Below are 16,817 nucleotides of genomic sequence, written 5' to 3'. Positions count from 1 at the left end.
GTTTCTTGACCTGTTTCATCTCTTTATTATGCCACCTCCTCCACCACCACCCACTTCCAAATGGCTACCAATCTGTGGCACTCTTGTTCATTTGCTTGAGTTGTGTGAGCTGGTCCTGCAGTCCATGGGAAAACAAGTTCTTCCGCATTTCCTTTCTCCACCACAGTCCCATATGTATACCATCAGAACAATCTTCCAGTGTCCCAGCGCTGTGGCAGTTGCACTTCCACTTTCACTTGGTCCTTGGTTGCTTATTGACAACATAGATAATATTTGAGATTTTATTCCACAAGAAAGAGGCACAATCATTTTTTTACCTTGAACTCCACATCCACTACTGTTGGGGCCCTAAGGTTCTAGATGTATGTACATACATGTGTACATATACCCACACAGAAGGCTTTTCTCTCACCTCCAAATGCCAGTCATCATCCACATGATTGTTGGGAGGAGGGCTACTTGAGAGACAGAGTTCCCCCCCCCCCAGTCATTGGTATCTTCAGAGTTGATGGGGGCAGGAAAAGGCTTACCCAACTTCCACAATCATGATTGCTGCCTTACTGTCACCAACAGCAGGAGGAAAATACCATTCTTATTTTTTCTTCTTGACAGAGGACAGAATACAGAATAGCCAGAACTGTAAGTACAGTAGGCCAAGGCAACGGAAGCTTTGCCCCAAGACACCCACATTCAGAGGGTGCCAAACTTAGAAATGAATTGATTGGATCATGTCAAGAAAATAAATGGTGACATGACTTTCAGGGAAGCTCTCCACTGGTCCTTCCCGCTGCCCATTGAGGCAGGAAGCAAGTGCCATCCTCCCATACACAATGTGTCACCGTAACATACCCCTCCCAAAAGAGAAGGCTTGTGTTGTCAGAGAAAGAAAACAGGATACCACACCATGCCATCATGTTCTTCCTTTGCCCTGCCAGGCAGTGGTAAAAATCTGGTGCAGCTGTGGTGTGTATACCTTGCATCACATACCAAAGAAGGGGGAGAAGACATCAGTGGCATTGAATGGCAACCTTTCCTCCAAAACAGAGGAAGAGGAGCCTCAGAGTACAGTGGAAAGAAGGCAATCCCAGGTGCCTAAATAGTGAATCACGGCTGTGACAACAGCCTGTGACCCGTCCATTATGCTGTTTTTGGTTTTGTTTTGCTTTGGTTTGGTTTGGTTGGTTGCTCCTTTCCAGATCAAAGTGAACATGACTTCAGAACTTCAACGATAGGTGAGCCAAGTGCTCAGAAGGGTGTAAATTCAAACACAGATTTTGAAGCAGGTTTGTTTATTTTATTTCTGGAAATGATCATGTTATAATATTATACTTTTTTTAAAAAAGAGAGTTAATTCTAGCATTATGTTAGCAGAGTTCTGCTAGCACACCAGGATAATCTATTTCTCTCTCCCACTCATAACCTTCTTTGCCATCCAAAAATCTCCTTTTGTTGGGTTTCCCAGCCCTCCCGGGCAGAGCCTGAGTGTGCAAGGCATGCTGTGGGAAGATGGTGAGTGAACCCCTTCCTGTCCCCACACATGAAACTGCAATCCGTCAATTCACACTGCTGGATCCGACCCATGGCAACAAACCCATTTTGATATTTTTATTCATAATAAATGTGCACTAGGGTTGTATATTATGTTCTTCCAGAACTCTGTAGGGTGATTGACAATCCTCCTGTCATTCAGACAGTACGTCTGTGACTTAGATAACTAGTACAGTCATTGTACAGATGGGAACGAGAATTGTTGCTTCAGGAGATTGCTAAACCCAATTTTTAAAAAGTGTCTTTATGTAAACCATATTTTATGTTCTGTCAGCAATTTGCAGCATATTTTCTTCCTGTGATGGCCTTTGGCTGAACTGGAACTTAGCTGGCATGAAGAAATGTGTGTGGCACAGCAAATAATTTTAATAGATATTCTCAGCAGGTTTGGTGATGCAAGAGGACCCCATTAGGGCAACCACAAATCAGGGTTTATTAAAATTATTGCAGTTCGTAGTTAAGCTGAATATGACAAATAAGGAGAAGACTTCTAATAGAATAAAAAATTGTAGTCAAGGCAATAGTATATCAAAATTAAACAACCCAGCCTTTGAGACAGCAAACTCAAGCCCCTTGGAGAGGAGACCGATGGGTTCTGTAGACCTCTTGCTTCTTTCATGGAGAAAAGGATTCATCACTGGAAAGCTCCACAAATCCACCAGGAGTTCTCCAGTGAACTACCCAGAGGAACATTCTAGGGATCCATGTTTAAGAAAGCATATTAAGCATGGTTGTTGTGGATTTTTGGGCTCTTTGGCCGTGTTCTGAAGGTTGTTCTGACTCCTGTCCTCTGAAGATGCTGGCCACACACATTGGCAAAATGTAGGAAGAACATCCTTCAGAACACAGCCAAAGAGCCTGAAAAACCCACAACAACCATCAGATCCCTTATAATCACTTATAATGCATATTAACGTTACATAAGAAAGGGGCATTTTAGTTCTCCAGAACGAAAATGCCCCATTCTTATGTATGAGAGTTATGTATCTATGTTTTGTTGTTCCATGCTGTTAAGGGGGGATTAGAGTGGGGAATGAGGAAGGAAAAAGGGAAAAAAACCAAAGGTCACAATACGGTAGCACTCTAAAGACTAATAAATTTGTTTCAATGTGAGCCTTGTTGGATTTTTATTTTTACAGATTTTGTTTTTATGAACAAAATGTTGCCAAGACAAAGAGACTCCCCCACCCCAATGTAGGGATTTTTGCCATTGCAACACTTTTTTGATCAAGACCACCACCACCACCACCAACAACAACAAAAGGAGTCCCATACTGTGTTTTTGTTGTTCTGGTTTGGTTTGGTTTGGTTTTTTTTTTGTTGTTGTTGTTGTAAACCACGATGCAGAGAAGCAAAGATAATATACTCTGATTAGCAATAGGCTGGTCCCATTTGAGGCAGAGATCAGAATTTCCATAGAAATAAGAACTATAACAGATGTACATTATGGCGTAACCCTAATCTTACCTCTAATGCAAATGCTAACCTTCAACACACTGGAATACTTATTAGTACCTGAAATGACCCAACCATTCATTTAGTAGGAGATTAAAAACAGTCATGGAACAAGAAGATTAAGCCAATACACATCATAATTCACATTATAAACAAATCACTTAAATGGTTTGTTTATTTAATAGATTATTATATCATATTTATCAAGATGGTTCATTATGATAACATCCACATAGAAGACTCAAAATGGCCTCTGAAATTCAAAATCAGTTTGCCCAATTCTACTTACTCTCACTCTTTATTTCAGAAAAAGAGCAATAGCAACAGCAGGCTTTTGTGTTATTTGCCTTCAAATGTGAAAACAGCCTATTTGCCCATAAGGAAAATGAAAGGCTTGTGTTCCATTTAAATATTTTCCCAAATGTTTTCCCACTTATTTTCACCTTAATTGTGAATCAGCCATAAGCAGAAAACCAGCACCATTAGACCCAACATGTGAACCTCTTCTTCAGTTAACATAATTGTTCAGGTATTTCGCTGACTTTCTTTCCACTTCAATTAGTTGTATCCTGGTTCAATTAGAGTCAGAAGGAAATGTACAAACCAACCAATCACTGAAATTTCACTGCACTTCTGCAGGTGGTAGGGAAAACGTGACTACCCAGATCCTCTTCAGATAATATAGAGACAATACTAATGTATTCTCGAAGGCTTTCACGACCGGGATCTGATGGTTGTTGTGGGTTTTTCAGGCTCTTTGGCTTTGTTCTGAAGGTTGTTCTTCCTTACATTTTGCCAGTCTCTGTGGCTGGCATCTTCAGAGGACAAAATAGTATAGGCATTTGCACAAGGAGGGGAGTATTTCCTACATCCTTATGCACATGGAAATCCCATTGCTTTCAACAGAATGATTAGATTTGTACACTACTAAGCCAGGGGTGATGCATAGTACTATGCCTGCAGGATATAAATGCTCATTAACATGATGCTTGCCTTTACTGGAAAAAGAGCAAGAGTGATTGCTGTTATTGTTGCTGTTTGGTAACATTTTTCAGAGAATAACCTCTACTCAGGTCAGTGGGACTTAACATCTGAGAGGGCATATATAGAATTATACTGTCATTCTTTTACAGGGGCCGTTGTCTGAACCTGGGACGTGTGTACACTTAGAATTGGAGCCCTATGTAGAATGCAGAAAGGCACTGCCAGCAAAGAATCACATAAATCATATTAGCAGATGAACAAGCAAACATTCATCTGCTAATGTGATCTATGCCATTCTTTGCCAACGGTGCCCCACAATACTTTTAGACTTCCACAGTACTTTTGTTTTTATTTTTGTTGTACATTTGCATACATTATATCACTGTCTAAACGGCCCTTCCAGTAACCTTACAGGTTTATGTATCAATTATATACTCCCCTGCAAACTCACTGCATTGTTCTACTAAAAACAATATGGTTTAGAAGTCTAGCTCTCTGCTGGATATCCTCTACTTCACTATTGTCTGTATTAGCAAAGGGTCTGATTTGACTGTCTTTCTGTTCTTTTAGCCCTATACTGGACACATTTCCGTGATGAGTGCAGGGCAGAGATGGAGGCAGACATTTTAACACTCTTATTATGCGGCCAGAATAGGCTGATGTCTTCCTATAGGAAAATATATCAAACCTAATTCATACCATCTCTAGGGGGAAATATCATTAGTCATCTAAAGAAAAATAGCCTACTTTATAATGTAAAGGGGATGGGCAGAAGAAGGACCTTCTGATCTACATATAACTCAAAGTGGAGTGGTGTTCTAATTTTCTAGAACACAGAATTTCCACAACCTTATCTTTTCCACCTATTTTGCCTTACATGCTTTTGCCCATATATTGTTGAAAGGGAGAATTGGCACTTCTGGAACTACAGAGGTAGAAAAGGATATGTTTTTCTTTTTTTTTTGCTGCTTCCTGCCTTGTGATCCTTGGGTTTCCAAATAGAAAACACAGAACTACCAAATGGAATGTGAATTACCACTGGTAGCAGATTCTTCCTGCCTGCTTGGAGTGGGGTGGGGTGCAGAATGGGTGCAATAAGGGAGGGAGAAGAAGACAATCCTGTTGCACAGAAATGTTCATGTTTATCCACTGGCCACATGATTATTACATACAATATTTTTTTAAAAAAATGCTGATAAATGAAAAGGACCAATTTGTAAATGTTTTAAGCTCTAGAATGTTATATATGTATAATATATGTTACAGAGTGCTTTGGTGGACAATCCTTAGCGTGCTGCTTAGAGGCATCCCAAAAGGCTGGGTTTCAAATCAGAAAGCAGCACCTTCATAGATCTCTATAATACCAGCTTAGTTGTCCTTTTTTACTTGCTACCAACTGACAAATGAATATATGAAATTGCCTGTTATATAAACCTTCATAGCATTAAATATACTTTTGCTAGCTTTTCCCTCAAGTGCTAAATGTTACATTTTTGTTTCAAGCCATGATTAGCCCTTTGTTGAGGCAAGAAATGTGGCTATCCACTTGGGGAAGGTTCCATTCCTTTACAAATCCAATGAAGTTCAATAAACAGAGCTGCTCGGTCTATAAATAGACTCCCAAGAAATGCATTCCTATGTCAGCAAGCTTTCCACACCATTATTAATAAATCGTCTAGTTCACGGAGCAGTTTAAAAGCCAGCTGTGATAATTATCATCTAGTTTTTGAAGACAATATAAGCGCCCAGATGAGGAAATTGATCATTTCATTCAAGGTGACAGATGGCCCCTTTCTTCCCCCCACCCCACACCCATGAATTTATTATCTTCACAGTTGACAAAATGGAGGGAGGGGAGTTACTGGGGGAGTCAGCTTAAGGCACAAGGTGATTAGTCCTCATTTGCACCTCTGCAGCTTGATAGGCAGCAATGTCACAGAAGAGAAGCTCAGCCAAAGCCAGTCATTCCAACCTGTGGTAGAAGGAACATACCAGAAGTCTTCAAACACTCCTCTGTCCTTCTACATACTCTGAGCTGAGAAACTGGGGTGTTTTTGCTGAATGTAGACTTCACAGAATGAAACTCAGACAGGGAGATTCACACCGCTTGACCTACTAAATAAAGTCCACCTGCCCAAATGAAGAAGCCAGCCAATTTGGTGAGTTTTGGGTTTCTTTTGAACTTTAGTGACATTTGATGTACAGTCGATAGTCCTGATACAAGAGAAGACCTTTAATAGTTGGCATGTGGCAGAGAATGTTGACTTCTCTTAAAATTGCACTTGTTTGAGTGGATAAGCTACAATGATATATATTTGATACAATGATAAAGCCTTTGCTAGAATTTTCTTGTCCTAAATCTAGAGCAAATGCAAACATTTTACAACTACTTGTAAATAAAGTCTGAAAGAAGGCATTCAGTAAGTATTTTGTAACTGTGCCATGGCATAGCATCATGGCATAATAATGTGGTGGATTTCTTAGTGAATCATAGCGTGTGTGGGGTGTGTGTGTCAAGAGATCTCCCAATCAAATATGAGATTTTCTTCATTTAAGAATTTTACAGGTTTTTTTAACTAGATTCAAGGAGATGCACTGATAATTTAAATATCTTGGAATATGATGGATTACCAACACATGTTATAATATTCATAATACTGAGAATTCCTTAAGTTTGCCCATGAATAATAACATATGATTCATAACATCATGTTTTATGTCTTTTTTCAGTGGTAGATCAATACAGTGTATGCTAATAATAGAATGTTTATACTGTATATGAATTGGTACATATATCAATAGCTTTACCAATGCCTTAAAGAGTCTTTCATATCAGTGTAAAATATGATGTATGGTGCTGTGTTTTTATGCAACTGCGTTTCAATGATGTCTCAATGTTTGGAAACAGTTTCCAGCATAATGTTGCTCTCTAGAATTAAAACATTGCTTGTTGAACACAAAATCAAAACAAAACAAACCAAAATGTGCTTTATTGAAAACATGTCCTGCAATTATTTAAAGTAACACAGAGTATACTACATTTATTATTTTAGAACTCTAATAAGATAAAGCCACACTGCTGTGAAAGAACAACTCTGAGCACTTACTTGTTGCTAATAGTATAATTATACCATGTTTTAAAATTTCTTCTTTCTAAGCTGTTGGAACTTTGTGATCAATTTTGGTAGTTTGGGGCCCTAGGAATTTTATTTTGCAATACTCAAATATAATTACTAAGTTTCTAAGAAAACTGCCTTTTAACACAACAGAAAAAGAAATGTTTCTTGCAGTAGATAATGAGACAAATAGTGAATATTATTCTATGACTTTATTTGACTTGATGATCTATTTCACTGCATTATTATCTCAACAAAATTTGCGAAAAGTTTTGGAACACTACAAAAACAAAGTAAATAAGTAACTAAAGTAAATAAGTAACTAAACTCCAGCTCAAAATTAAAATTCAGGTTACATTTAAAATTTGACATATTAAGGCACTTCCATTTTAAATTATTATTTCTAGTCACAGATAATATTATCTCCTGCAAACATGTTGTACCTGCTGCAACTATTTCAAGATTTTAAAATTATTCCCTTCTGGGACAAATTAGCACAATACACATCTTACAGTATGTTACATATTTGAGAGTTAATAAAGTTTCTTGTGTTAAGTGTCAAAGCAGTATAGAGTTCTTTCTCATTACTTCCATATAATGTAAAAGACATTATATGAATTCTTGTTACAATCATTATTCTTGTTGCATTGATTGCAGTTGGAAGACATTTTGTGCTGATCTGATCATTCATTCAGTTCCAGTGCAGCTCTGGTCACTCATTTAATTCCTTTATGTTTGTGTGTGTTTGTGGGGGGAGTCTAGTTTTCTTACATAGATAGTTCAGTGGCTGGATCCAAAGCTAGTTATACTTGGAACAGAGGCATTAAAATCAATGGAACTTAAGTTAATTGTGACATAGTGGAAGCATATTTTCCCCCCAAAAGATTAGGAAAAGATTCATGAGTACTGCCTTTGCTATTTATCTTGGAACGTCCGTGCTTCTCAATTTTTCTTCTTGGTTTATTATTTATTTATTTATTTTGCCTTCTTGTTTTATTTCCTAGGGAAATATTAAAGTTCTGGAATTTCATGTCCCATATGAAGCTTATTTGATACATTTATTCAGGTTCTAACAGTAAACTTTACTTCTCTTACAAAGTTGAATTTATATTAAAATAGTTTAAATCTGTACTGATGAAAGTGACAATGTTGTAAAAAACAGCAGAAGTTGTTTTACATACACAAACACACACATATATGTTCACATTGCTTCTTAAAACACTTAACTCATAATTAATTTTGAAAATTGCTTTTTATAACTCCATCCCATGTATGGTTTATTGAAACAGACCATTTGTAAAATATGTGATTAGGAATTCTGTTCATATTGCTCCTTCCGATGCCTCCCCAGTAATTTGTAATGCTGTAAACAGAAGACCAAGTTTAAGTGAGAAGCATTTACCAAGACAATATCCAGTTAAGCAATGAATACCCAGTTCTCATGGGACTTTTGCAAAGAATGTTTAAAAGAATGATAAAAAGAAATAATTATAAGAAAATATGTATCAACAGAAAAGTCTCCTGGGAATTAGTCTGGCTATATTGACAGGCCCTTTCTCAATTATCTATTAATATATATTTTTAAACTGGATAAATCTATAATGAAAATTTTGTGTATTGTGCTGTGCGTCCATTTATATTTCCTGCTAGAAAGTGAAACTTTAGGTTTGTACAAGCTCTCTGCCAAGGTATTAGAATGAAAGCCTTAAGTGTGTAAGTGGGAATTTACACTAACTATTTAAAAAATACATAAAATTTGGCTTGTCATATATTTCCACCAAAGTAATCTCTCTGTGGGGTGTGGCTGACTGATGGCTGTCACCTACGATCAATGATCTATATAAATATTGTGTACATACTGTATGAACAGGAAGAATTATCTAATTTACATTTTATACATCAAAGGGATTATTTTCATTTTTATCCTTAGAATGTTCCAAACTTAGAGAAAAGGGACAGGGGAGTATTAAGCAGTGTATCAATACAGAACTAAGCTTTAGTCCACTGGGATATGTATCAATAGCTGTACCTCAATATAAGTAAATCAAATAAAGATGTGCAAGTTTTGTTCCTTATTATTTCTCATTTCATCATAATTAATTTTAGTAGACTGAGAGATCTTGAGTGAAAGCATCTAAGCATCCAAAGATTAAGTAGGCGTATCATAAATTGTCTTGTGTCCCTCTATGGGGAGAAAGGTGGAGTACAAATTGAATGAATGAATGAATGAATGAATGAATGAATGAATGAGCACCTATCTGTTATCTTTGAGGGCCGGACTAGGAGATTAAGGACAAGCTTAGTATATGGAAACAAACTCATGTTAAGAAATAGTTATTTTGCATATGAAAAATAACCTGTGCATACATCATTCATTCATTCATTCATTCATTCATTCATTCATTCATTCATTCATTCATTCATTCATTCATTCATTAAATTTATACTCTGCCCATTTAGACTACGTCTACTCTGGGCAGCTTACAATAAAATAGCATAAAACCATAATTAAAAGGAACAATTTAAACAGCAATATTGGAAACATTCAAGATGGAAAGATAGAAATCAGTGAAAAGCGAAATAAAAATCAGTAAGTGACATGGGGGAAGGCTTGCCTAAAGAGCCAGCTATTCAGTTGGCTCTTAAAAACACCCAGGTAGATCCCTGACAGGAGTCTGCTCCAAAGTCAAGAGAACACTGCCGAGAAGGCCCGGTTTCTTGTTCTTTCTTTCCAGGCTTCCCTCGGCGTTATGCCCCTCAGCCATCTTTCCTGGCTATAGCAAGTGATTTGAGTAGATCTAGGTGGGAGAAGGCATTCCGCTAGATAACGAGGTCCTAAACCGTTTAGGGCTTTATACGTCATCATTAACACTCTATAATCAATGGGGAAGCGAATCGACAGCCAATGCAAGGCAGCCAGAGTGGGGGAAATACGTTGATATCTTCACGTCCCACAAAGAAGTCTGGCTGCTGCATTCTGCACCATTTGAAGCTTCTGCATCAATCTCAAAGGTAGCCTCACGCAGAGCGCATTGCAGCAGTCTAATTCTGAGATTAGAAGCGCATGGACCAAAGTGGTGAGTGCCCCACCATCAAGATAGGGATGCAGCTGGGCAATCTGCCGCACCTGGAAATAGGTGGAACTAACGCCACTTGGGTTTCCATGGTGAACGCCTGATCCAGATGGACCCCCAAGCTGCGAGCCTCACTCTTCGTGGCAAGAGTCACCTCCCAAAAAGAGAGGGACCTTCCCAAACCACCAATGGGGAGGGGCCACCCACCCTCAGGACCTCCGTCTTGTCTGGGTTCAGCCTTAGTCCATTCTCCTGCATCCATCGCAGTACAGCCTCCAGACAGTGCTGAAGGGACAGAACAGCATCCACTGAAATTGGTGAAAAGGAGATGTAGAGCTGAGTGTCATCTACATACTGATGGAACAAAGAACCACATCCCCTGATGACCCCACCCAGCGGCCTCTTATAGATAGTTAACAGCACTGGGGAACCCCACAATTGAGACTCCACAGGGCCGAAACACTCTCCCCAAGCTGTACTCTCTGAGGACGGTCCTCCAAGAAGGATCGGAGCCAGGCATGTGCCAGCCCACCAATTCCCAACTTGGAGAGCCTCTCCAGGAGGATACTGTGGTCAACAGTATCAAAGGCGGCTAAGATATCGAAGATCACCAACAGGGACATTTTGCCCCTGTCAGCCTCCCTCAATAGGTCATCAAACAGTGCGACCAGTGCAGTCTCTGTGCCATGGCATGGCCTGAAGCCCAGCTGGAATGGATCCAGGGCATTGATTTCATCCAAAAGAGCCTGAAGCTGATCAGCCACCACCCTCTCCATCACTTTACTAAGGAAAGAAACATTGGCGCCGGGCCTATAATTGCCAAAATTGTCTGCCACCAAACTTGGTTTCTTCCTAATGGGCCTAATGAGTGTCTCCTCCTTTAGAGACCCATTAATTATTGCAGTGGCCCATTCAGTTGTTATAGGCCTGGCTGCTTTGATTAGCCAGGCCGGGCAAGGGTCAAGAGATGAGGTGGTGGCCCAACAGCGCTCATGCACTTTGTTCACCATATCTAGCATCACAGGTTGAAAGAAATCAAATCTCACCGGGCAAGGTGGAGCGCTGGACATCTCTGCTCCATCCACTGTATTCAAAAAAGGAGAGAGCTCCTTTAATTTATATTTGTATAAATTATATTTATACAAATATAATTCAGTCTGTTGTTACTCCAAAATATGCTTAGCCAGCTGAAAACAAGGAAAGAGAAAATATGTTTCACCCTGTCAACTTTCTACTACTTTCTCTAAGATTCCTAACCCCCATTTAATTCCCCCAATTCAAACATGATCTAATCAAGGGAAAAAGGTATTCTATTAACATTCCTGGTGTTTGTAGTAGATAGAATGACATGCAAGACTCAAGAGACTTAGGTTCAAATCCCAGCTCAGCCATAGAAGCACACTGAGATGTGTGTTAAAATCATTCCTTAAACAGCTTACTTTGAAAGCCCTACTAGGGTTGCTGTAAGTCAGTTCCGATTTGATGGCAGTTAGCACACGTAACAGAAACACTCCTTGTACAAGGACATCTTCACCAACTGCTTTGCCGAAGGCCTGGCTGTATTCCATAGCCTTGTCAGGTTCAGCCTGACAACTCAACAGTGTACAGAGGACAATGGCATCAGCTTCTTAGCTATATTTTTCTTCCGGAAGACAGGACTGCTCTGTGTTTTGCTCCTTTTAAACTACCCTGCCCCCTTCGGGTCCAATGGAAAATATGCTTAGCATTGTTGAGGAAATCTTCATCCACCAGTCTTTATGTGGAACTGGGGGTGGGTAGCTTCTTATCCTTTGTCAAAGGCAGCAAAATGTCTTCAGACAACCCTGCCTCCAGTGGCATTTCCCTACCTTCAAGCCTGTCCAATACTACTAAGGAGAATAATACTGAATGCATTCACCAAAGATGGGTAATACAGTAAAGAGAAATGCTTTGTGTTAATAATCTAGGGAAAGAGTATAGTTAGTGATTTTTATCTTGTTGAACTGAGTATATTCCGCTAACATCTGAACTGTTAAACTGAAAGAGCACAAAGTTTCATGTACCAACAAATCCATAATGTTATTGTGCATATTCTCTTTGTCTCCCCTTTTTCTTGTTTTTGAAATATTTTATCCCCACTTGGTCTGTTCAAGTGGCCACAGAGTGGCATTACAGGCTTGAAAGATTGCAGTTTCCTACAATTTAAAGCATCAAAGCCCTGGCAGCAAAGATGTGACCAATATTTTCAAAAAGGAGTAGAAGTGTAGCATATGTTTTAAGTGCACAGAAGTTATTTATTTATTTATTTATTTATTTATTTATTTATTTATTTATTTATTTATTTATTTATTTATTTATTTATTTATTTATTTATTTATTTATCCATCCCACCCATCTAGTTGCCAGGAAAATAACATCATACCGTGATGTATAGCTCAGAAAAGCAGTACCTTGGCTTGAATGCCAAGACTTCTGGTGAAGAGATAGACAGAGAAACTCTAGCAGTTTGAGCTTTTTATGCAGAAATGAGGAAAAGCCCCTGCTAAATTTTGATTGCAGACAACAGGGAGGAGTACAGAAGCCTGGTGGTTCACTGCATCTGGTCATTCAAGAATTCAGAGATTGTGCAAGGGTGCATTACCTGCATTTAAGAGTTTACCTGTATCCCCTGCATGGGTGTCCAGATTCATCACCATAAAATTCTCCTTGCTGGTTTCTCATAAATTTCACACAGATGGTTGTTTCTTCTATGCTACTAGCAGCAGAGAAAGAATGACCTGTTTCAGGATTAATAGGATGAGGCAGTGGAAAAATGTCTCTCCACTCCTTCTGAGATAGTAAAGAGAATCACTTACATGTCTGCTGTCATTTGGACATGTGTGTACATGTATGTCCATGCATGTCTGTGTACAGCACCAGACGCCCAAGACAAATATTTTACAGAGACCTCATAGCCTCTATTCAAGATCAACAGAACCCATTTTGGAAATAAAAAACCTCCTGTAGTCCTATGCAGGCACTTTGTATTTCCTCGCCATGCCAGGATGGATGCATGCTGTCCTCATCTCCTTCCCTTTTTGCTCTATGTATTGAACAGGAAGGAATTTGAAGGAAGATTCCACCACCCATGGAGGCTCTCCATGTGATGTAGAACATAACAAAGTCATTATCTTGACTCCCATTAAGAGTTTCCATGGAATCTTCAGATTCCCTATTTTGCACATGAACAAAGCAAAAAGGCACAGAGGCAGGGCTACCGCAATTCTCATCTTGTTTGAAGAAAGCACAGTTAAGAATGCCTGAATAGAGAGTGTTTATGCTTGTGTGTGTGTGTGTGTGTCTTGCTTATCATAAGACAAATATCTGGCAACGTCTGGTATTTTATGGAACTGGAGGCAAACTGCTGCAAACAATCAGAAGTGTACAAGTCCCTTTCTTCTCATTCAAGACACATTTTCAGTCTAAGCCATTGTCTAGTTGGCAAATGAGAAGCAAAGTAAAAAAATGAACATCTTGATGGTTAGTCATAGAATAGTATCAATGATGAGTCTACCATGTGCCTTAATATTCCCCATCACTGCTCATCTCACCAAAACGAACTCTTTCAATAATGAAAAGAACAAAAAGAAGGTCACACTCTGGATTAAGCCCAACATTCTGTCCTTTATCTTTTCATCTCCTTAGAAAAATGTTGATACGTGGACATCATCTTTTTTTATTTCTTTAGAAAGGACTTTTTTGGTATACAAAATATCTGGTTTGCTAAATATGAATTAAAATGACTTCTTGAGGCATTCTGACAGGCTGAAAAAAACGCACACGGCTAAAAACTTCGTGTTCCAATGGGGCTGGCTGTGTGTGTTTGTTTTTTTTTAATTTACTTTTTTCCAGTGCCATCATGTTTCAATGGGGCTGCTGTGTGTGGGGAGTGTTTTTTGTGATTATTTTTCAGCCCCATCGCATTCTGATGGGGCTTGCTCTGTTTGTTTGTTTGTTTGTTTGTTTGTTTATTTTTCAGCTATTACGGATTAATTGGGTTTCAATATATTCCTACAGGAAATGGTGCTTCAATGTACGGCCATTTTGAGTTACGCCCATCTTCTGGAACGGATTATGGTTGTACTGTATGTTGAGGCACCACTGTAACTATAATTCTTCTAACTTCCTGCTGTGCTACTTGAGAAGCAGAGTCATATAATAATAATTGCATAATTCATGCCCATAGGTAGAAGCACAGCACTCCAGATGCCCAGCTACTTATGATGACTTGAGAGTTTGGTCTGAGAAGCAGCACTGAGAATTTGCTGAAGAGAGCATGAAATAGGTTTCCTGTTATTTCCATGCTTGATACAGTTCCTAGGATTCTCTCACTGGGTTTCTTACATTGTTATGTGCAAACCAACTCTTTTTCTTGTTATCTCATCACCCCTCATTACCATTCACAATTTTTTTGCCATACCTATCTACCTTTAAAGCCATAAATAACACCAAGGTGAATTCTTTATGGAATGAAACCACTGGATGGTTATTTACCTTGATGGATCAGTGACAGATGCTAAAGATAACCAACCAGAAGTTGATAAAAATACTTATTACAAAATAAATGAGAAACAATTTTAAAAAGTACTTCTTATTTGTCCATGTCAAAACTAGACATTGTTTATGCACTTCTACATGAGAGATCAGTCTCCATACTTCATTTTATATATGTAATATAATTTCTATTTGCTGCCCTGCAAGACATCAGTTCACACACACAACTTTTACAAATAATAATACAGGATATTTTAATGCATTCATTATATACATTTATGTTCTTTTAAAAATCATACTTATTTACTAGTGCATAATAGATATATCTGAACAGCAATAAACAATGTTTACTCTAAGCCTGTTTTACTTCTGCTGAATGCAGAGGGCCAAATTAGACAATCTAGCAAGGCTGTCAATATTGGACTTCAGTCTGAATGTGCTTAGGTTTTTGCAGAATTTATTTATTTTTATTTATTTATTTATTAAATTTATTTTTAAAAAAAACCCCATCTAGACACATGTCTGCTCTGGGAGACTAACAATAAAAACAGAATAAAAAGAGTATAATAAAATAAAAAGGAACAATAATAATATAGTTCAAGATGGGGGAAAAAATAAAAAATAATCAAATGATGACAGGAGGGAAAGCCTGCCTAAAGAGCCAGGTCTTAAGTTGGCTCTTAAAAACACCCATCGTGGGAGCCAGACAGATCTCTGAGGGGAGACTGTTCCAAAGGCGAGGGGCCACTGCCAAGAAGGCCCGATTTCTTGTTCTTTCTCTCCGGGCCTCCCTCAGCGTTAGGCCCTTCAGCTGTACTTCCTTGCTAGAATGAGTGATCCAGGTAGATCTAGGTGGGAGTTGGCATTCTGCTAGATATCAAGGTCCTAAACAATTTAGGGCTTTATATGTCATCATTAACACTTTGAAATCAATGTGGAAATGAACGGGCAGCCAATGCAAGGCGGCCAGAGTGGGGGAAATATGCTGATATTTTCTCATCCCACTAAGAAGCCTGGCTACCGCATTCTGCACCGTTTGAAGCTTCCACATTAATCTCAAAGGTAGCCCCACGTAGAATGCATTGCAGTAGTCTAATCTTGAGATTACAAGCGCATGGACCAAAGTGGTGAGGGCCCCATAATCAAGATAGGGACACAGCTGGGCAATCTGCCACAGCTGGAAATAGGCGGAATGGACCACTGACGCCACCTGGGATTCCATGGTGACTCACATCAAGTCTGACTTGTAGGGTTAGGTCACTCATTAAGGTCAACATGTATTTTCTCCTCTAACAATGTTACCCCTTCAGGCATGCAATAAAATGTGTTTTTTTATTGGTCCTTTTAAACCTAATACTGGTTTAATTATTTTTAAATATTTGTATACTCCCTGTTTTTACCTTTTAAATATTGCCTTTTAATTTTTGTAAGCTGCTTTTGGGTTTTGCTTTTGAGACATGACTTTGGAAGACAAAACTGTGATACCCCCCCAATGACCAGTTATAGGTTGGTTTTCTGTTACGTAGTTCTGTATTCATTCAGCATTCTAATCCTTCCTCAGCAACTGTCTTTTTTTGCGAATCTTTCATTTCTAGGCCAAACTAGACTGTATAGATAACACGTCAGTAGATGGAAAAGACATTGTTTAATCTAACATGAGCTCTTTCAGTGTGCATCGCATATATTAGCCTATGTTTTGTCATTAGGGGGTGTACTTTCTTCATGTAATATCCACTGTATTGCAGTGCAAAATGAATACATAACACATATGATTTTGTAAAAGTATGCATAGTGGAACTGTATAGAACTAAGAATATACACAGAAGCATCGTAATTAGCAAGAAGGAATGTTACATAATAGGACTGGCTATTATTTTGCTGTCAAAATTTAAATTATTTACTAAAAAGGCAAATGTGCTTCTTTTTATACAGTGAGATATTAAAACAGTACGAGCAGGCCAGCTTTTTCATCAAAATAAAAGTTGCAGATGATTTTGTTGAGGACCAAGATAACAATGTTATTATTTCCCCTTTCAAAATTATCTATTGCTGGTACTTAACTTCCATTAAATTAGCACATGTCTTGAAAGACACATCCTTTTCAACCAAAAAGGAAAGTGTACATAGC

The 16,817-nt window shown here is 38.5% G+C and overlaps 1 protein-coding gene across 1 annotated transcript in view; it reads left to right on the top strand.

The window, feature by feature from the left end:
- Window positions 1-6,045: 6,045 nt before the first annotated feature.
- TRPM3 (transient receptor potential cation channel subfamily M member 3) overlaps window positions 6,046-16,817 on the top strand; it is a 534,030-nt gene continuing 523,258 nt past the window's right edge. Inside the window, exon 1 of the mRNA XM_078385072.1 lies at window positions 6,046-6,146. Coding sequence (XP_078241198.1) covers window positions 6,126-6,146 — 21 coding nt within the window. The 5' untranslated portion in view covers window positions 6,046-6,125. The remainder of the gene's footprint in view (window positions 6,147-16,817) is intronic.

This window comes from Pogona vitticeps, chromosome 2 (genome assembly GCF_051106095.1).
Source record: "Pogona vitticeps strain Pit_001003342236 chromosome 2, PviZW2.1, whole genome shotgun sequence".
Classification (NCBI taxonomy): domain Eukaryota; kingdom Metazoa; phylum Chordata; class Lepidosauria; order Squamata; family Agamidae; genus Pogona; species Pogona vitticeps.
Note: the sequence above shows the minus strand (reverse complement) of the source record. Positions and strands in the feature narration are given on the sequence as shown.